The sequence below is a fragment of the Aspergillus aculeatus genome (assembly GCF_001890905.1).
Source record: "Aspergillus aculeatus ATCC 16872 unplaced genomic scaffold ASPACscaffold_23, whole genome shotgun sequence".
Taxonomy (NCBI): domain Eukaryota; kingdom Fungi; phylum Ascomycota; class Eurotiomycetes; order Eurotiales; family Aspergillaceae; genus Aspergillus; species Aspergillus aculeatus.
This window is the reverse complement of record NW_017962998.1, coordinates 428,951-448,981: the sequence shown is the minus strand read 5'-3', so window position 1 is coordinate 448,981 and position 20,031 is coordinate 428,951. Positions and strand designations below refer to the sequence as shown.

General features: G+C 53.4%; 7 protein-coding genes across 7 annotated transcripts; 3 read left to right on the top strand and 4 right to left on the bottom strand.

The window, feature by feature from the left end:
• Nucleotides 1-549: 549 nt before the first annotated feature.
• ASPACDRAFT_1860640 (uncharacterized protein) lies at nucleotides 550-3,203 on the top strand. Its single transcript, XM_020197760.1, has one exon. The coding sequence runs from the start codon at nucleotides 828-830 to the stop codon at nucleotides 3,138-3,140; it is 2,313 nt and encodes a 770-aa protein (XP_020051323.1). The 5' UTR covers nucleotides 550-827; the 3' UTR covers nucleotides 3,141-3,203.
• Nucleotides 3,204-4,415: 1,212 nt separating this feature from the next.
• Nucleotides 4,416-5,415, bottom strand: ASPACDRAFT_1892150 (alpha/beta fold hydrolase; the record flags this gene model as incomplete). Its single annotated transcript, XM_020198655.1, has 1 exon — nucleotides 4,416-5,415. The coding sequence occupies one exon, from the start codon at nucleotides 5,413-5,415 to the stop codon at nucleotides 4,465-4,467; it is 951 nt and encodes a 316-aa protein (XP_020051322.1). The 3' UTR covers nucleotides 4,416-4,464.
• Nucleotides 5,416-10,840: 5,425 nt separating this feature from the next.
• Nucleotides 10,841-12,376, top strand: ASPACDRAFT_82390 (uncharacterized protein). Its single transcript, XM_020206084.1, has 5 exons — nucleotides 10,841-11,092; nucleotides 11,146-11,262; nucleotides 11,328-11,518; nucleotides 11,579-11,782; nucleotides 11,846-12,376. Exons 1-5 carry the CDS (start codon nucleotides 10,943-10,945, stop codon nucleotides 12,288-12,290), a joined length of 1,107 nt encoding a protein of 368 aa, XP_020051321.1. The 5' UTR covers nucleotides 10,841-10,942; the 3' UTR covers nucleotides 12,291-12,376.
• Nucleotides 12,377-13,034: 658 nt separating this feature from the next.
• On the top strand, nucleotides 13,035-13,836 carry ASPACDRAFT_82387 (uncharacterized protein). Its single transcript, XM_020206083.1, has one exon. The coding sequence runs from the start codon at nucleotides 13,298-13,300 to the stop codon at nucleotides 13,643-13,645; it is 348 nt and encodes a 115-aa protein (XP_020051320.1). The 5' UTR covers nucleotides 13,035-13,297; the 3' UTR covers nucleotides 13,646-13,836.
• A 456-nt stretch (nucleotides 13,837-14,292) lies between these two features.
• On the bottom strand, nucleotides 14,293-16,559 carry ASPACDRAFT_1908671 (uncharacterized protein). The gene is made up of 3 exons (XM_020198864.1): nucleotides 16,023-16,559; nucleotides 15,836-15,966; nucleotides 14,293-15,548 (listed from the first exon to the last, which is right to left on the bottom strand). The coding sequence occupies exons 1-3, from the start codon at nucleotides 16,225-16,227 to the stop codon at nucleotides 14,442-14,444; spliced, it is 1,443 nt and encodes a 480-aa protein (XP_020051319.1). The 5' UTR covers nucleotides 16,228-16,559; the 3' UTR covers nucleotides 14,293-14,441.
• On the bottom strand, nucleotides 16,493-18,416 carry ASPACDRAFT_55558 (gamma-glutamyltransferase family protein; the record flags this gene model as incomplete). Its single annotated transcript, XM_020203013.1, has 6 exons — nucleotides 16,493-16,586; nucleotides 16,634-17,422; nucleotides 17,487-17,773; nucleotides 17,850-18,208; nucleotides 18,268-18,286; nucleotides 18,345-18,416. The coding sequence occupies 6 exons, from the start codon at nucleotides 18,414-18,416 to the stop codon at nucleotides 16,493-16,495; spliced, it is 1,620 nt and encodes a 539-aa protein (XP_020051318.1).
• A 291-nt stretch (nucleotides 18,417-18,707) lies between these two features.
• On the bottom strand, nucleotides 18,708-19,711 carry ASPACDRAFT_127874 (SDR family NAD(P)-dependent oxidoreductase). Its single transcript, XM_020197081.1, has one exon. The coding sequence runs from the start codon at nucleotides 19,271-19,273 to the stop codon at nucleotides 18,893-18,895; it is 381 nt and encodes a 126-aa protein (XP_020051317.1). The 5' UTR covers nucleotides 19,274-19,711; the 3' UTR covers nucleotides 18,708-18,892.
• Nucleotides 19,712-20,031: the final 320 nt, after the last annotated feature.

Sequence of the window (20,031 nt, the reverse complement as noted above, 5' to 3'; positions counted from 1 at the left end):
TTAAAGGAAGAGATGCTCTAGTCCTGTCGAAAACATCACCTCTTCAATCTGCTCGATACAGTACCACGCTTTACAGAACTTTACTTGCTATGTCATCCACTTTACGACCCTTTCACGGAGCCTTGATAGACAGGGAGGAAACTACAAGATACCGTATGATTGGTGATATTGGTATCCGGATGCGCTGCGCTTGGATGCACAAATACATGTTGATCCTCAATCGAGCCCTCACAATCAGGACACAGAGGAAGTCTATAGCGTGTATATCACATCAATGAGTTGGTGTTATGTTTCTCAGGGAGAAGATTGATATGATACTTCTCACTTTACATAGCGCCCCAGGAAGGCTGACTCTGGGCTCTCGGTCAACCAGCAACCATACATTCCATAAGTCAGCTAGATTCCCGTTGTTAAGAACAACTCTACAGCTTGATTGTTGTCACTGAACGTCACGACAGGTTCTGGACCCGTTCCAATTCCATGATTATAGTAATAGATGCTCATGAGCAGGACGATTGACTTCGTCTAGGCGCCGAACTTTGTAATGCCGTGGTCGTGGGTCGCATGTAGTGGGTCTCACCTAGATTTTGACGCAATACATGACGTGAGGACTGATCGCCTGTAGCGTCTCTACCTTCAACAAGAAGCAATTGTGCTACAAGTGCGGCGTTACAGGGACGGAATTAGTTCTCGACGGGGTGAAATATCGAATATAAAAGTGCGAGAGATGTCTGCAACGGACTCAAGAAGACTATGACTTGCCACGATTCATCAAAGCCTTTCTTCTTCAAAACCCAGACAGCTCTCAACTGAACACAGTCAACATAATGCACGAGAACTCGGAGGCACTCAGCAACATGGAATATAAGGCTTCAGGGACAGCCAACACGACACAAACGAAAGTCACAGTTCTTGGGAGACGTCTTGTTGACTTGCTTGTGTTCAATTGCAAGAAAACAAGTTACCTTCAAGAACATGAGACAGGCTCAAAGCTGCTGTGTGCATTCTTGGAGAACGAGATTGGACAACCGGAGTTTCGAAGTCTCTGGGGCGAACCCGACGCTCTTGTTTCGTTGGTCGAATTGCGGTCTGATAATGGCAAATATACAATCCACCGGCAACAGTCCTTTGATGCGTTCAACAGACAAGGACCTCCTGATCAAAGCATCCTTTTCCGATCTCCTACGAGCACGGGATCAGTTCCTCAGAAGAACCAAGTCTCGAGTCCTGTCCTTCTTATAGAAGACCCGGAAGGCGACCTGCTGTCCGCAAAAAGGGATGTGGATTTCTCGAATGGTCAGGGCAGCTTGGTTTTCTACAAGATAGCATGCTTGAGAAACACATCCTGGGGACCGGATGAGGAATCTAAGCTTATCAAAAGCATTAAGCCAGGGCCTATTGAACAACTAGTCATCATTATCAACGCCGACGATCTACGTCCTCATCGGACATCGCCTCTGTCGTGGGAACAAGCAGCTATCGACATACTGGAATATTTCGACGATCGACCCATTTCGAAGATCTTGCACTGGGCGCAAATCAAGTGTATCATCCGACTTGGTTATGTCGGTGCAATCGTCTTGGAGGGATCATCGAGGAAACTCTACTTCGACGGCAAGCATAAGGAAAGTGGCTTCGCTCAGGTGAAGTCTGTGACTTCCGCGGCACTTCAAGCAGCATTCTTGAGTGGGTTGGTTTCCAAAGCGGTGCAGGAACCTTACTTCAAAGTAGAAGAGGCAATTGGCCATGGCTTGCGCAAGGCTCGTTATCTGGCTAGCAAGGGATTCAGTCTCTCAGAAAATGATTATTTGAAATACCCGGAATTGAACTCGAACTGTGGAGAGAAGGTCGAGCTCGAATGTTCCGAAATACCTGCGGTGGAGCTTGCAAACTGGACTATCTTGAGGCAAGCTCTCACTCCAGCCCGGGAAAGTCTAACCGAGACATACGAAGCAAAAGTGTTGGAAGCCTGTGAAGGTATTGTTGCCCACGGGATTGATTCCGAAAGGGCACTTCCCGGCGTCCCAATCGCGACGTTCGGCAAACTCGTTGCAGTGGACAGAGCGGAGATTGAATGTTATCAAGCGATCGCCAACAGAGTGGAAAATTACCTCAACACTCCGCAGGACAGGCCGCTCTCCATCGGAGTCTTCGGGGCGCCTGGGTCTGGCAAGTCATTTGGAATCAAGCAGATCATCCAAACGATCACCAAAAGAGTAGTCAGCCCTAATGAGCCCAAGAAATACCCAGTTCTCGACTACAACGTGTCGCAGTTCTTGAATTACTCGGATCTTTTGGTCGCCTTGCAGACCGTCCGGGACGAAACGGTTTCAGGGAGGATTCCAATTGTTTGCTTCGATGAGTTCGATACCACTTTGAATGGAGAACTTGGGTGGCTCAAGTTCTTTCTTGCTCCTATGCAGGATGGGAGATTCTCCGAGCAAGGCCATAGCCGACCAATTGGTCAGGCTATTTTCATATTCATCGGGGGTACGGCATCCTCGTTCAAGGAATTCCAGAACGACACAATTCAACTCATCCCCGCCGGAACAACTAGCCCCTCAATGCCTGCTCCAGACACCCAGTCGCAGGGAAATCGTTACAAGGCCGTGGAGGATGCTAAGGCTGTAAAAGCGGCTAGAGCTGTCAAAAAGCCTGATTTTATTAGTCGACTGGGGCTGCACCTTGACGTACAAGCATACGACAATCCTAAAACAACTACTGATCTGACTTATATGTTTCGACGAGCAATCTTAATTCGTGCCAAGTTAGAAGAAGAGGCCAGGAAACGAGGCGAAGAAGTTCGCGGTGTGGATCCGTCTGTGCTACGTGGTCTGCTGAAGGTTGACACCTATAAGCATGGTGCTCGTTCAATCGAAACTATCCTCAAGGGAAGTGCAAAGGGTTTCCTCGATCGCAACGCGCTTCCTCCTGACGATCAATTGAGTTTACATCTGGGAGATGTGGTGCAGTTCTGGAAAATAATTGACGAACACCTTAAGGCGCAAGCTCCGACAGGACAACCTCCCACAGCGCAACCCCTCAAGCCCAAGTCCTCCAAACCGCAGTCCTCTAAGCCGCCACCTGAGAAGAACACCTTCCTGGAGTACTATGCCAAACTTCAAGACCCTGCAACTTGAAGGAAAAAGAAAGGAGGTGGATGTAGGCTTTCGATAACTATTGATTTATATAGCTGATTGGATAGTAGGTAGCTCTATGAACAATCTCTCTTACTTCCGCTCAAATAAAGCTAAAGTTGATCACTAATTAGGTGGTTGGCTAGGATGTATATTTTACCTCTGGTAAAATAAGCTTTCTTTCTCTTTACTTGATGTAGACTACATCTCTCGTTTACTCTCATTGGATCTCCTTTTTTTCTTAGTAGTTCTTACCTCTCTAGTATCTTTCGACTATAAAATCGAGGCCGTTGAGGACATTTTTGCGGAGGTCTGGTCGACGTCCACGAGGCGGTCAGGCGGGGTATATGTAAGTATGAAGAATGGAAGGACAAAGAGGTATGCGCCAAATTGCAGGCTTTACACAGATTCGGGGAGACCGGAAAGCCGCATCATCGAGAGGCCTTCCATCGGACAATGCACCTACCCTGTCCTGTCCCTGTTACAGGACTGCTCTCTAGTTGCGCATCCAGCCCGGTAGCGCCGGGCTAGCTCGCTCGTGGTCACTACATAAGAACCCTGCTGGCGAGGGTGGGGCGACAACGTTGATTGATCCCAATTGCCACCAAGGCCCTGCATCCTGTCCACACATGCTGGTCAGGGCGTCCTGGGTGCTGGCTGCCGAAGCTGGGGTGTCACAAACCTAATCGCTTCAGCACAAGCCTTTCGTGCCTCTGTCGAGCTAGTGCATACACTGGAGGCTGAACCAATTACGTTGAGAATTATACAGGGTCTGTGTGTACGAGTGTCCTCGATACGAGCATATATGAACGGGTCTACTATAGCTTATTTGTCTCCACTTGGTCGTCGGATTGACCAGCCACGGTCGCCCACAGGAACGCCACACAACTCGTGATATCGATTGCAGAGTCGAAACCAGTGGAGATATCCCCCGGGACCTGCCATATGGCCCCATGCGCTGGAGCATTGCCCTATAACGGACCATGACTTATTGACGAATAGGCACTAATGGCAGGAAAATGGCGGATTAGGCCGCCGGATAAGCGCTAGGACGATAAGAACGATAAGACACAAGGATGCGCAAGAAATAATGACTGGGGCTAGTAGTCTAGTTCTATCACCCCATTCGGTGTATTGGATAGTTCAGTTAGGCCGGATGCTTACCAAGAATAGCTCAGCATAATGCCTTTCATTTCTGTGGACAATAGACATCAACCCGGCACGAAGATCATAATAACAACCCACACGCATGAAGAGCAAAAAAAAAAAAGGACACTGCTTCGTATTAATGTCTATATATAAGACGCTCTCGTTACCAGTCCAGACCCTACAGCACCTTCTCCAACAATTCATTAAGCTCCTGGACCACAAACTCCGGATTATCCTTCTGCACGAAGTGGCCCGCGTTCGGTGCAATCAAAGGGCCCTTGCTGTACTCGGGCTCGGTGATCTTGACCAACCCCTCGTTATAACGGTGCCAGTACGGGTTGACGAAGCGGTTCGTGACCGACTTGGGCGGGCCCATCTTGGCCGACTCTTCCGCAAAAGCATCAAAGTCGTGTCCCACGACCGTCACATAGGGTCCGTGACCCTCAGGGCCTTCTAGCTGCGGACCGTCACTGGCAGGGAGCAGCTCGCGCAAGTTCCGCCGGCTGAGACCCTCTTTGCTCCCGACGTCCGGGTGGAAGACGCGGCGGACGCCGGCCCGCACCGCGCGGATGGCCTCGACGGGGATCGGGGCGATGCTGGCGGGATCGAAGTCCGGAGAATCCGGATCGGGGAAGATAGAAATAAAGTCCGAGTTGGCGAGGACGCTGTCGAGCAATAACAGCGCGGCGACGGTGCCGGGGTAATTCTGCGCGTAAAGCCGAGCCAACGCGCAGCCGATCGAGTTCCCCACCAGTACCAGCGAGACGGAGTTCACGTCGGCGACACCCAGCTTCTCAGTGGTGATCTGTACGAGCAGCTGACGGAGATCTTGGACGGCAGCCAGGCAGTCATGGCCGTGGGTGGGGTCCTCAGCGTCGGCGTCGGCGGGTTCGCGATCGGTCGTCTGGCCTTGGCCGAAGCGGTCGTACGTCAAGAAGGCTGGGCTGTTGCCTTGGCGAACAGATTTCAGTTGCGCAATGACGGGCTGCCAGAAGGCTTGTGGAAGGCCGAGCCCATTCACAAAGACCACCAGGACGGGCTTGGCGGATGCTCCCTCGGGAGCTTGGAAGGTATAAGCCAGCTGCGCCGAGGGTTTGGTAGTGAGGGCGAGAAACTCTACGTCGGGCATTTTGGGAGAAAGTCTTCTCTTTTAGTGACGTGAGGCGTAGAAGCAGAATGGCCGGAGGACGATGTGACGAGTGGATGAGAAAGTAAGCCTACTCAAAAATTATCTCTTTCCCTGTGCCCGGTGGTTAATTGACAACCGGCGGGATTTATAGCCGTTGTCCGTATCGGTGAGGCTGAAGTGGAGGACGCGCTGAAGGAGGGGTGCTGACGGGCTGATGCTAGCAGACGAACCGACCACTAATTTTGCACAATGACTATACTAGCTCATATTAAAGTATTCCTTCGTTTCTTTTTTTTGATTTTCGACGCTAGGCAATCTCACGATGCTGACAACATCGTAAGGCAGTTAGTTGACTTAGTCAATTTGCAGGATGTTGAGTCAGCGGGGAGAGCCACCCAAGGGGGATTAGGGCTGATTTATAGGGGCGACTCGCAGCTCAGCTCTACGGAGAAGCGATACAACACCCTAAGGAAGAGTCTGATCAAATGACAGGCCGCCAGAAGCAAACATGGAAGCTAGTCCGACAGAGTAAATGTAAAGACTCCTGTTGGTCCAACTGCAAGGTACAACGGCGCGCCAACGACTCGAATACCTGCACAATCGCCCCGATCTGTCAAATCCTGAACATGTGTTTGTTCTGCGAGCGGTTCGTACTGTTTAGCTCATGTGATGCCCAAAGTCAGGGGTTCTGTCAGTTACAATTTTTTCGATCGGTGTTGTGTCGTTTGACGGCTACCTAGACAGAAGGCGCCCTGGTGTTGCACAACTCGCAGCATGAACGCCTTATCCAGCAAGAAGCGGCCAAGGCCGGTGATGTATTTTGAGTCAGATATGATGAATCCGGGTGAGTAGCATGGTGGTCAAGACTGCATGTTGATAAATGCATAGAATGCACATCTTCTGGAGGTAAACTCAGCCGAGCCCGCTGTATATGTATAGGGTTCCTATATTCATGTGGCTTAAGTTGACACATCGTGAGCTCAGGTTTCAAGGACCGCATGACGATATATGGATTAAAGATATGTAACAATAATTCGAAGCGGGGCAAGTCTAACTCGTTGCAATGTGCATGCCACAAAGAAGTGTCAAAAAGACTGGCTGGATAACATCGTACCAGATACATTGATCCCCAAAGAATAGACGATTGGATTTCTACACATTGCATCGCGGTGATTCTTGCGGTGATTCAACTAAATTCTACCGATCTGAACGAAGGAGCCCATCTTAGGGGAAATGCGAGGTATCACCGGCATCGCCAATCTGCTCTTCGGCAGCTACCTGACCTGCTCACCACTTCTGGCATGCATAGATCTCAGTTCTCTTGCCTTGTTCCCGAGCGCATCAGGGCGAGAAATGTTGTTGAGTCGGCGATTCTGGAAAGCCTTGGATCCCAACATTGGTCGCAATTAAGCAAGTATGGCTTCTCATCTGCCGCGAATCAGTCTTTTGATTTACCGAAAGTCAGAAGGCGAGCACCGAGCCGGCTAGAGCCCACGTCAACAATGTGCATTCTTGTGGAAATTCAATCCCTCGAGTCCTCGTTGTCCTCACTGATCATTTCGTGTCCGCTGTGGCAAGATCACCGGAACCGAGGCAATGTCATTGTCAACTGATTGCGCGTGGTGCTACCAGGCTACCTCTTTTTTCACGATCCTGGGTCTTTGACCGTTTAGCGGGAGCAGGTGGGTGCGATTGAGCTCGCCGAAGCCGAGCTACTGAGGTAATGAATTGTGCGAACGTCGGTCGTGAAGGCATTAGCAGGCGAAATCGCCTCGAGGTTGACCCTCCGTTGCGAGCCTTCCAGGTCTCGCTGTGTGGCCAGCTAGAACCTCCCGTTGACAGCAACAGCCGATCCAACCGCAGCGGTCGCATTTGTCGAGCAAGCATGTCGTGGAACAAGACTGTTACCGAACTCCAAGGACGCGGATTCGTGGGTTAAGCGAGCAACGTCCCAGGCGATTTCGAACAAGAACAAATCATCCAAGAATGTGGTCGAGGAACGCTCCCCCCTACTGTCGGATCCTTCACATCTTCCATCAACCCCACTCAACCGGGTAACCGAGGGCCATCCGCTTGATTCTCGTCGAGTTCCTGTTTTCCCGAACAAGATGAGGATGCACGCCTTCAAATAAGCGGAGGGCGAAGGCTGAACGATGAGTGGGTGCAAACCTGGAGGAACACTGCAGATCCCCGTTGAAGGCAGGCAGCGCTCATCCTTGCCCTGCCTGGGAAAATATCCGATGATCGGCAACTTTTCCTGGTGACTGTTTGCCGGCAACGGGCCCACTAATCTCAACGCCCGGGACTCGCGCGTTTGAGCCCGACTCATCGCGACTCAGCTCCTCGGCGCCCGATTACGCATTATGGATACTGAGTACATTGAAGAGATTCCAAGCAAGGAATTCTTTTCCTGCAGACGGATATGCCAGGGGTTGTTGTCGCAGGGCGTCGGAAATAGGAGACTGGGATTGTTGCATAGTGCGTACGGCGTTGCTGTTTTAGTGGGGGTCAGCATGAACAGTACACGACGGCAAGGCTGTAGCTTTGTTTGCTGACCTTGGAAAGATGCTGATCCACTTGAAACGGAAAAATGAAATCCGTCGGCGGTTTGCTGCTCAGCTTTGCTGGTCAGACAGATACTGGGGTGTCTTCTACGCTGGTGGATTGCAGCAGGTGCGGCAGGCCGCGGAGATGTAATTATCGTCCGAGCAGTTGCAGGGGATCAGCACCAAGGGGTACTCATGTACGGAGACTCTAAGAAGAGATGCGTAACGGTCGGTATGCTTGCATAATTAGTCAGACGCACGCACAATATCGGTTACCCAAGTAACGCTATTGAGTAATTGAGAAGCCAAAGTTGGCGATTCGACCAGAGTTGTCCAGAACATCACAGCAACTCAGCGACACTCCGAACCGTATTCTCTCAGGGCTTGCCCGAGTCACTTGACCGTCTGTCCACGTGGACTGTACCCGCTATCGTCTAAAACCTCCAAATCGCTGACCGAAGAGTCTTGTCGAAATTTCCCAAGATCTTGGAGCCCCCGCCATAGATAGAAGTAAGGTTTGCGCCTCACCCATTCCCACGGTACAGCAGTGGCCGCAGCTGCAGCTCTTGTCTTCGCCCGGTCCAAATCGGTCTTCTGAACAGCCAAGAAATGATGATTCGTATCCTTTGCCAGAAAGTTCGCTGCAGAAGGTTTGATCTGTGGCTCGGCTGCTGCCGGTGCGCTTGTCAGGAGCAAAAGCAGGAATTCGAAGGAGTATGTCTCCCTTGGATTAATCATAACGATATCCTCCATCGCCGGGATTGTCCGCATATTTCACTCTAGCGACTCAATCCTCTGCTCAGTGCGCAGGACAAACAAATTAATTGCTACTATCTATATATTTTTAACTGGTCTCAGGGTGTTATCCTTGCAGGCGGTCCTGGATGCTAAACTGGTGATGTACAGTATATTAAATAGAGATCTACCCGTCCCATGCGACCGAACAATATCTATACAAGGTATAGTTCTTTCAATAGACACCTTGTGAGTTTGTCGCGCGAAGAATCAAGAAGATAAGACGAAAGTCTACTATGATCCAGAAGGAATGCAGGCAAATCGTCAGGATTCTCCCCATATCTCGGTAGCCGTTCCGTTAAGGTTTCTGAATGACATGGACGACCAAAAGCCATCAAAGTCTATGGCCTACACAGTATTCTGTGCCGACGGAGCATAAGTAGTTAGTTATTCATTCCACTGAGTCATCCTCGCGTGCTCATGAGTGGCAAATCGTCGGTCAAATCCGACCTGCCACGCCGATCTGGGCCATCACCAGAATGGCATTATCCCGTGGTCACGACTGTGCTGTGCTTTAGTCTAGACGGAGTACTGATACCAAGCCCTCTAGGCTCTAAACCCCCCTGAACCACCTTCGTCGCGTCGCCCGTGGTGGCAAGCACGCTAGGCTCCCCCTGCAGCGACAGTCGTGGCTAGTGTGGCGTGCTAGCGACGCGAAGGAATGTCCTCCCCGAGATCGACGACCAAGGAAGCCGGCGTTGCGCCCAGGGGAGGGAGGGGAAGGGTTTACTCTGTAGTATTCTTAGAACAGCGAATGTCGACGGAGTGATGTTTCGAAGCACCGGAAACACCTGCAGCTACATATGTACATAGTCAGCAGTTGGCAGCTAGCTAATGGCACGAACCAAATTTTAATCTATTTGATTTACGATAACCTCTTCGCGGCGAACCTCCGTTGTGTAAGAGTTCGCAGGCGGGCGCGCCCGATGGGGGCTGGCAACTGATAAGCTGGCGCGCTCGGTCGCACGCGGTGGAGGTGGGCGGCCTAGCCCACCACACAACTGTAACCGTGCTAGCTTAAACCAGACCAACATTGGGAAGGCGGAAAGAAATGCCTGACAAGCGAGTCATGACAGGCCGAGGAAAGCCGGGTGGTGGTGTTTCGAATGGGTTAGCTTTTCCCAGCACGGCATAGACGTGGCCCCCGAAGGTGGGGACTCCCAGGCATGTTTGTTTTCCATTTTGGTCGATTTTCCCCGGTCCTAAGGGACCCGGGAGTCTGGTTCTCTCTTTCCAGAATTCATGCATGCATGGATGGATGCAACCAGGGAAGTTGCCCATGGGGGTTATTGGCACTAACTGTAGACACGAGGCTGGGCATGCTTGGGGAAAGGTTTGCTGGTACGCAAACTACTAGTACAATGCGGATTGTCATCTCGCTTGGAGAGAAAGAACTTGGCAAACAATGATTATTGAGGAAGATTTTCCCCTCCGTCCCTCAAAGCTATTGAACTGCCAAATAGAAAATTAGGCTTCAACGAACAGTGGTGAAAGTTCTAGACTGCCGCGAGGGAGAATTGGCTGGCGGGCAATATTGATGTTCTCTAGGGTTGGGGTGGGGGGATGGGGGGGTGACATGACTCGTCCTGATTTGTCGCGGATGGGTTCCGTCCGCAGGAAAGCAAATCAGAGGCGCCACTTCTTTCTCCCTGACAGTGGTTGCGGTGGAGAGCCCAAGTGGATGACTACGCCTCTGTCGACGAAAGTCTGCTCGCGTTGTCAGCCTAAACTGGCGATCTCTTAGGGTTTTTCTCTGGGGAGAGGGACTCGAAGGGAGACAGACTCGTATTCCGACCTTCCGTGGAGCAACTAACTCACTGGAGAATGGAGATAGAGGGGCGGAGGACAAGCCGACTGTCACAACTCATGATCCCACTCCTCGTCTCGTGGCCCGTCCGAGCCTCAAAGGGGCAATGATGTGGGCAGTCTTACCTCGACTTTTGTTTGGGTTGTAGGCCTGCAATCAAAGAGGCTTCCCGCTGCAAGGACCCTTCTGATTGAGTTAATCAACTTATTATATCCTTACTATCACCCCACCCATGTCCACATTTTCCCCTCCCCCCCCCTCTGCCCACCACCCCCCATGTTGACTTGAATTTGAGCTTTGCATCTTCCCAAATGCGTCCTTGACAGCACCACCACCACAGGGCTGACCTTCGACTCGATTTTGCGACGACTTCAACGTCATGGCCATCTACGCCGATGCGGCCCCGTCGGTGGCCGGCAGTGTCATTATGTTGACGACCCTGGCACTGCTGACTTATGGGGCCCGAGTATACTGCCGGTTAACCCGGAAGTCATGGGGGATGGAAGACTGGATCATGTCCGTCGCCTTGGTAGGTCGCCCTCCCATTGGGACTTGAACCTGAGCTGATCGATTGGATAAAAGGTGCCGTTCGCTGTGCTGGTAGCAGGCTGTGTAGGAGGTGCCTTCAACGGGATTGGAATTCATCAATGGCGGCTGGCGGAAGCGGGAAACGTGAAGTATTCGGCCGATGGAAAGAAGGTATGCGAGTTCCGCTGACCCCATCAGCGTCAAGTCAAGCAGCTGGACGCTAACGAGGTCTCCAGTTCTTCCTCATCTTCGAGGTCGGCTACTGCTCTGCCATTATCCCGATCAAACTGAGTATCAGCTGGATGTTGATTCGAGTCGCGGAGGGGCGCAAGGCTTACCTCTACATTCAGTATGTGGTCATTGCAACTTTCGTGACCATGAACATCATCGCGTTGATTTTCATTCTCATCAACTGCATCCCTGTTGAGTATGTGCCCGCGTCCTCTGATTGTTGAATCGAATGGACAAGGAGACTGACTGCGCCCAGTGCTGCCTGGAATGACGAAGCCCTGAAGAACGGAGGACACTGCCAACCGTCCTACGTCCTCGCCGACGTGTACTACGCCTGCACGGCCGTGAACATCCTGACCGACTGGGTGACGGCTTTACTGCCCGTGCCCCTCCTTTGGAATGTCCAGATCAACCGCAACACCAAGATCTCGATCGTCGGCTTGATGGGTCTGGGTATTTTGTACGTACACCGCCCCCTGCTCGTCATCGCATGAACAACCATCTAACCCACTTTTCCGTACAGTGCCTCGCTATCCGCCTGCGTCCGTCTCAAGTATACCGTCGCGCTCACCTCGCAATCGGACTACCTCTTCGGTGTGGCCAACGTGGTGATCTGGGGCTTCGCGGAGAACGCGCTGGGGATGATCGTCGGCAACGTCGCCACCCTCCGCCCCCTGTTCCGCATCCTGCGCGATCGCAAGACCTCCGACTACAAGAACTACAACCGGTCCCCGGGCTACGGCCACAGCTCGCACCACACCGGCGGCGGCGGCGGCGTGTTCTCGCGCACCTACGAGCTGGCCGAGCACGGCAAGAACCCCAACCACGTCACCACGAGCACTGTCGCTGAGCCCGGCCGTCGCAGCTTCAGCGACGGGGACAGCGAGCGACAGATCCTTGAGGGCGGGCAGAGTCCCGGCGAAGCCGACATTGTCGTCAGCCGGCAGGTGATCGTGGCTTACGACTGAGCATTTTGGGTTGGGTTGGAGTTGAGGGTCTGGGAAGGGCGGCATTCTGGTTTACTCAATCGTTATAATCTAATTTTCTTACGTCTGAATGCTCGCGCGAAGAGGAATGTGGTGGTGTGTAGGCTGTAGATCGGTGATGCGTCTTGGCTTGCCTCGTCAAAGGATGCTTATACGAGCAGGAATCATCTAAGCACTAAGGTACTGCAGGCCCCATCACGTGCGTCACATTCGCCAGGTTTGACACTCTTTTTGTGCATATTTGCCATCGAAAACACCCTGGCCGCCGCCACACCAAGCTTTCGTCAAGATGTCTTTCGCTATGGGCCGTCACTCGGCCCGAGCAGTGAAACATGGCCATCAACGATCACTAATCGAAATGCCAGCCATGAGAATCTTCAGCTGAGTGCCCCAGACCGCAGTCTTTGACTGTCTACGCTCACTCTCCGAGACATGCTTACTGAGTCGAGGATAGTCAGCCCCAAACAGGGCTGGTGCTCCCCAGCCGCTACGCCCCTTGAGGAAGGGCAACATGACTAGCGTCCAGGGGTATTTGTCAGGCATCAGCCCTGCAAGCTTAGTTGTTATGAATACGAGTCTCTGGCTCAATAGCCTCAGGTTCCCTGAAACCAGCGCAGAGTTCTATGATTACTGATTGCGAGGTTGCAGAAAATGCCCCAGAGACGATTACTTCGGGTCTCGAAAGGCTTGCTGTGTAGCACGCTGGTATATGATTGGCGAAAACATGGGTCTAGGCAGAGGCTTACGATAGTGTCAAGTCAACCAATTGTGCAGCTAACCCTATACCAGGCTGAAATCCGAATGCACAATCCTCCAGTGGGTGGCAAGGGTCGTCACCTCTAGGAAGGCCTTGCTCGAAGCGAGCTGGAAGGGTTAAACAAAGGCCGTCCGGAAGCTATTAATTCCAGCATGATTTCCCTCCATCGAGCAGGAATCATGATATCTCCACCTCCCTCACTCAGATTGTGGCGGTTTGAGGAAGGAGGCACATGGACGGACGAGCCACGAACGAAGGATACATCAACACCCGCATGAAGGATGACGGCACCAGCGAGCACCATCACGTGGCAGTCTATGATCTGATCATGGAGGATGCCCGCAAATGTTCCCGCGAATGTCCAGAGCTTTTCCAGCAGGCGCTAGTGATGTACACCCAAACCGATTCGAGGGATAGTCGGAAGGATATTCTGGACGGGTTGGTCGAATATTGGGGGTGGCTCGGGGGCTGGAGGTTTGCATTGAGGTTTTCTGGGAGCTACATCAGGAACTACACGGCGAGATTACGTTCATCGCTGCGTGTTGGTATGTCGTGGAACAGTGATTTTCATAGTGGCTAAGAAGAGGGAATGTGAGTGAGTCTTCCATCTCTACCATGCGATGTTAGCAACGCAGAGGCTGGTTTGATTCATACCACAACCGTTATCAGGTTTAAAAAGGCAGGGACGCACAGCTGCTTAGCCGCACTAGGGGGATCAATGGTTCAAGTTGTAAGTTAATTCTATTCTCATCGAATGCCACCCATGATCTGCTCCACAGGCATATTCACGAAAGAATCCCTGGTTATTGTAGCATATGAGATTGAGGCAAGTTTTTAGCACTCTCCTGTGGTTGAATAATGAGCAAGATGCAAAGTACGGGGTGGTGAGAGAAAACGCAGGGCTGGAGCAGCTCGGGAATGTGGGGGGTGCCAGACTGGGTGCTCAAACCGCAGAACCAATCTCGACCGATCTCGCCCGAGGGCGGCGGCCACAGTGGGTTGGTTCACATTGACCTTCTGGGCTAGTCTCGGACAGCCCCGAAGTTGGCTCGGTGCGGGGGACTGTCACCGTGGAGCTGATCGGCGACCCCCGAGAGGAACATTGCAACTATCTCATCTCTCACTATCCATGGACTGTTGGTTCCGCTCATACGATCACAAGGTACTCTCTAAAAGGACATCGTATGACTACTGGTAATCGCTTACATTCGCCATAAGTTATCAAGTCAGACCTCAATTGTAAGCATATCTCATTAGAACAGTACAAGACTATCACCATGACCGCACGACTACCAACGACCGGACCTAATTCACTTCTCCTTCTCACTCATGCGTCTTCGCCACTGTTCATTGTATATTAGCCCAGTCCCACGAAACTACAATCGAACAAAGGAAAGGGCAGGACAAACCTTAGGGTTATAGAAGTATACCGGCACGCCAAGCAGCAAGACCCCGCCGACGACGCCCGCCAGAATCCCCATCGCCGCCGGGTAACTATACTTGGCGACCATGGGGTTCAACCCGTAACTGACTCCGAAGCTGATCAGGTTCTTCGTGCCCACAACCGTCACCAGCGCGGGGCCCGGGTTCTTGGGCCACGCCTCCGTGGCGAAGGAGGTCGTGCGGATGAGCACCGAGACAAAGGCGACCTGGTACAGCGTCCAGCCCATAAAGGGTCCGCCCCAGGTGGCGTTGCCATCCGCCGTAAAACCATACAGAATCAGGGATGCGACGGCGAGCAGGCCCGGAGCGATCAGCAGGAGCAGATGATGCTCGGGCTGATGCACGCCGCCCGCACGCTTGGCGGCCCAGACGATGAACCGGTCGCCGAAGATGCCCGCGTACAACATCCCGCCCAATCCGCCGAACACGCCGCCCAGATTGATCAGCCCGATCGCCGACGCGCTCCAGCCATAGTTGTACTCAAGCACTGTATTGTACGTCAGCGAGACGCCTACCGATGCGCCCAGCACCACCGAGGCCAGCAGCGTCGCGTACAGCACGCCGGGCGAGCTGAAGCTCTCGAGCATTTGCCACCAGGTCTTGAGGACCGTCCGCATGGGGTGCGCGGACACCCCCGGCCACGGGCTGAGCATTTGGCGGTAGGATCTCTTGGTCGGGGGATGCTGCGAAGGAGCCCCCGGGAAGGAAGTTTCGGTCTGCGCGGCGAGCCAGGCGCGGGCTTCCTCCTCGTTCAGCACGCGCGTCACGCCGTATTCGTCGGTGATAACGGCTTGGTTCTGCAGGAAAATCGCCCCGCGCTGATACCGGGTCTCGAAGCAGCCGAAGACCACGAGGACCAGGCCGACGCCCACGGTGAGGACGAAGACCCAGTAGAACCAGCGCCAGCCGAGGGCAGCGACTTCGTAGGAACTTCCCAACGTCAGTAGACTGGTGATGATGTTCTGGGAGGCCCAGTAGATGCCGTAGATGGTGCCGCGTTGGTGGACGAAGGTCAGTTCAGCGAGCATCAGGGGGAGAAGCTGGCTGGGTCAGTGAGGTTATTGCGATGACTCGGAGACAGGATTAACGTACAGACTCCGTGGCGCCGGTGGTAAAGCCCATCAGAATACGAAAGCCCAAGTGCTGGCCCCAATTCTGCGACAGAGCGCATCCGATCAGCGAGCCGAGTAGGACGACGGTGGTGATGAGCATGATCGGTCGTCGGCCGCACACGAGGGCGAGAGGGAGGATAATGTAGTTTCCTGGTCCAGTCAGCATACACTTGCGTACAGAATGGCAAGGGAGATGTCACTGGAGACTTACCCACGCCCACGAACAGGGAAGGGAAGGTCGACAGCCATACAACTTGGTTGGTGCTGCGGCCTTCTGCCCCGTACAACTGGAAGAAGACGTCGAGGACCGAACCCAGCCCCCCCACCACCGATAGCGACATGATGGCTGCACTTGGTTAGCATAGGGCATGGCAAGCTCGACAGCATCCAAGTGGCACTTACAGAACCAACAGCAACATACGATGATGGCAGTCTTCTCCCAGACAGCAAAGTTCAAGGGGTCATTAGGGTCATCGCTGGGCACCGGCAGACGCTGAATGCGGCCTGTCTCGTCCACCAGAACCGGGCCTGAGGGCTCTGGTTTCGCGACATTCTCCACGAAGTCAACGTGCACCTTCTCGAGGTCTTTGTCGTGTAAGTCGGTCATGATGGGCTTGAGACATGAAAGGAGAAAACATGACTGCAGGGGTGCAATAGTGCCGGGTTTTAACACACCCCCATTCCGGATGCTCCTCCACTCTGCCGACGCGATGGATCTAGCCCTACTCGTTTGGGTTCGGGGGGAAAGAAGCTATATTCATAAGGAAACGAAAGAGGGTGCGCCAGTCAGGGAGTCATGATGGCGCTCGGGGCGCGCAGAGGGGGCGCCGAGTCGGCAAGCCCCGAGCTGTCTTCGGGGGACTAGTCTACATTCAGCGGAAATGCCATTGCCACCCCCACACTCTGGGGTTAACCGAGTCGACGTGCCATTCCCCCGCCCCCTCCCCCCCGGAGCTCAACATGCTCCTGTACTGTGAACCAGTAGCTGACGTTCAGTTTCCGATCCATTTAACCTAAAAGGAATCGCCAGGCCATCGCCCCGAAAATCCACTACCGCCGCTGTACGGTACACTCGGTAAGAGGCCTCTGTCTGACAGCGAATGACCTGGCCTCTTCCAAACACTCCTCGTTGCCATCCCGTGACTTTCTCAACGTGGTGGCCCTTCTGTTGCAGCTCGTCAATCACCTTTTGCTCAATCCCGTCCTCGCGTGGTGCGTCCAGTTCTTCTTGGGGATTGAGCCCGAACACAAGCATGTTGAGGAGCACCTGCACGTGACCTTGTGGTCGCATGAAGCCCCCCATGACGCCGAACACAGTCTGGAGGGAGCCATCCGCGGCGTTGGTGGCCCTGGCCGTGATGATTGTGTGGTGTGGCCGCTTGAATGGCGCCAGCACATTCGGATGAGCGGCGGTTAGGGAGAAGTTGGCACCGCGGCTCTGCAGCGTAAAGCCGCAGTCAGCGGGCACGATTCCCGTGCCAAACCCGTGGTAGTTACTGTAGAGAAACGAGGCCGCGTTGCCCTCCCGATCCGCGACGGCGAAGTATACCGTGTCGCGGGACCGGAAGGCCGGATTGCCCCGGCAGATCACGTCGGAAGCTTTGCTGGGGCTGTAAAGCTTGGCTCGCTCGGCGAGATAGGCCTTGGAAATGAGATTTGGAACACGCTCCACATCCGGATCGGCAACCCACCAGGCAGCGTCGGAGAAGGCGATGGGGAGGGACTCGATAAGCGCGTGAGAGATTCCGGGGAATTGTGGGCCAGGCGAGACAGCCATGGCAGATGGCCGGTACGACTGAGCTCTTCCGTGATTCCCAAAGCCATGAGTGCTACCACGCCTTGGCCAGTGGGGGGATCTCCCAAGACATCCAATGCTTGGTGTTGCTGATTTGGTCGGCGAAAAGCCGAAGGCGAATCGGATCAACCATCTGACTGCCAGTCTGCGCTTGATACTCCAGATCTTCAAGAGTCAAGGAGCCTCCGAGGTCCTGCACGGCTTTGACAATCGAATCTCCGTCGATAAAGCCATCTTTTCCCTCGATCGCAAGTGCCCGGAATGTTATCGCAAGGGTGTGGTTGGTCATGACTTCGCCCGGTAGTGGTGCTCTGTAGCCATCGGGAGCGGTTGCATCGTCTTTGAGCAGTTCGTAAAACTGTGGCGATGCTTCGCGGAGAGTCGGTTCATTTTCATGTCACTAGAACCACTTACAACCACGGCAAGATATTGACCATGTACGACGAGACCTTCGAAACCGGAAAGCCGCTTTCACAGAGCTCGATCGCGAGCGCCAGGATCTGGTGCAGCCCCAGCTTCCCTGATCCAAGCCTCTCGATTGTGTCCACCCACCCTGTCGCGGCGCTCGGAGTAGTGACAGCCAGGACACTATCCAGGGGGATGGTACCAATGGTACCAGACTTACCCGGCGACAGCTGCAGTCGAGTTCGAACTTTGTCGAGCGTGATTGCTTTTGGGGCACGGCCAGATCCATTCAACGCACTGATTTGCTTGGTGGGTGCATCATAGAAGAGACAGAATATGTCGCCTCCGATCCCGGTTGAGGCTGACTCGGTCGCGTTCAGTGCAGCGGCTACATTGAGGCAATTAACAGAAGCGATGGGCTATCTAGGGGGTGGATAACGCTCTCACCAACTGCTACAGCAGCATCCTCCGATGAGATAGTGAAGACCTGATGCGTGGTTGGCGAGATACTTTGCTGTAGGTACTGCAGCGTTGCCTCCTTGAGTGAGGATTTTGTGGCCAGCCATGGCTGCCAAGGGCTGTGAGCATGCAATCATGTTATTGAGACTCTGCCCCAGACCTGTGGCCGCGGAAAGGGGTAAAGGGTGGGTTTGCCATGGTCTGACGGCAAGGAACCATCCAGGTCGAGGGGGTTCGGCAGGTGGGGATTAAGATGGTTGAGCTCGGACGGAGAGCATAAGGAGCTTGGGGTAGGTTACTATATGCACTTCCTCAAAATGTATCAGTGAGCCATCGGAATGCGGAGTGACGGAGGTTGAACCTGCCGGAGTTGGAGCAAAGCTGCTCCCCGGTGAATGTATGCTATCAACGAAGTCATCCACACTTGACTCATCAGCTGGTTCACATGCAAGTGGACCTCGAAGGAAATTTGGTGACAAGATTTCTGAATGTATCTACTTCGCTTATACATACAGTCTCTCCATACACAGATGCATATGCAATTGATGCAATTAAAAGTCAAGGCCGAGAATTCAATCCAACAGATCTACTGTTGACATTGGCCATAAAACCTCTAAATCACGCCCCCGGTGATCTCGACCACACTGCCCGACATGTACGACGCCCCCTCACTGAACAAGAAGGCCACAACATCGGCCACCTCACGGGGCTCCCCCAACCGCCCCAACGGCACCTCCTTGACGATGCGCGCGTTCGCATCCCCGCCAGCCACATTCCCCACCATCGTCGGGGTATCCGTGTGGCCCGGCGCGACAGCATTCACCCGAATGCCTTTGGGTCCCAGCTCCGCGGCCAGCGCCTTCGTGAACCCGATGATCCCGAACTTGGTCGCGCAGTAGACCGAGTACCCCGGGTACCCCTTGAGGCCGCACACACTGGAGACGTTCACCATCACGGACCCTTCTTGCATGAGGGGCACGCAGGCGCGACACATGTTGAAGGTGCCGCGCAGGTTGACGTCCACCAGCTTGGTGAAGTAGTCCTCGCTGGTTTCGAGGATGGGGATATTGGTGGGGTTGATCCCCGCGCAGTTGAACAGGAAGTCCAGGTGTTCGAAGGAGGACTTCACGGCTTGGGTGAGTCGGGTGCAGTCGGTGCTGATGGAGACGTCGCAAAGGCGGTAGATGTGGTACGAGGCGCGGGGGCTGCTGGACAGCTCGGATTGGAGCTGCTGCAGGGCATCTTCGTTGATATCAGATAAGATCAACGTAGCGCCTAGACTGTCCAGTTTGTGGGCGGTAGCTTTGCTAGAGGGGTAGAAGGGTGTAGGAATCAGGTGAGCTGTCACATAGCGGGAGTGGGGGGTTGGGGTTGGCTTACCCAATTCCGCTGGCGGCGCCGGTGATCAGGGCGGTTTTACCCTCAAGGGTACCTGACATTATTCCGGTATGATAATTGTGCTGGGATGGTGGCTTGCAAGGCTGAAGAAGATTGAAGCGAATGCTGCTGGTTGGGCGGATGCCCTTTCCATCCGAGGAATGATCCTATTACAGCATACTGACGTCATTGTTTATGCCATGCGAGCCATTCCATGAATTGAAACCAAGCCATACAACAAAATGTATACTGTCTTCCTTTTTGCAAAGCAGGAGATTCAAGATGCTCTCCGACCATCTGGTAATTGATAATAAGCTTATGGTCGAAGCTTGCAAGTCCCGTGCAGCGAAATAGCGTCCAATAACTCTATCTGCA

Bases quoted from the DNA above. Each gene is read 5' to 3' on its own strand.
- ASPACDRAFT_127874 (XM_020197081.1), bottom strand. From the start codon at position 19,273: ATGTGTCGCGCCTGCGTGCCCCTCATGCAAGAAGGGTCCGTGATGGTG.
- ASPACDRAFT_1908671 (XM_020198864.1), bottom strand. From the start codon at position 16,227: ATGACCGACTTACACGACAAAGACCTCGAGAAGGTGCACGTTGACTTC. The intron at 15,967-16,022 runs GTAAGTGCCACT...AACCAAGTGCAG, and splicing joins CGTATGTTGCTGTTGGTTCT to CCATCATGTCGCTATCGGTG. The intron at 15,549-15,835 runs GTGGGTAAGTCT...TGACCCAGCCAG, and splicing joins TCCCTTCCCTGTTCGTGGGC to CTTCTCCCCCTGATGCTCGC.
- ASPACDRAFT_82387 (XM_020206083.1), top strand. From the start codon at position 13,298: ATGGACGGACGAGCCACGAACGAAGGATACATCAACACCCGCATGAAG.
- ASPACDRAFT_1860640 (XM_020197760.1), top strand. From the start codon at position 828: ATGCACGAGAACTCGGAGGCACTCAGCAACATGGAATATAAGGCTTCA.
- ASPACDRAFT_82390 (XM_020206084.1), top strand. From the start codon at position 10,943: ATGGCCATCTACGCCGATGCGGCCCCGTCGGTGGCCGGCAGTGTCATT. The intron at 11,093-11,145 runs GTAGGTCGCCCT...ATTGGATAAAAG, and splicing joins GGATCATGTCCGTCGCCTTG to GTGCCGTTCGCTGTGCTGGT. The intron at 11,263-11,327 runs GTATGCGAGTTC...CGAGGTCTCCAG, and splicing joins ATTCGGCCGATGGAAAGAAG to TTCTTCCTCATCTTCGAGGT.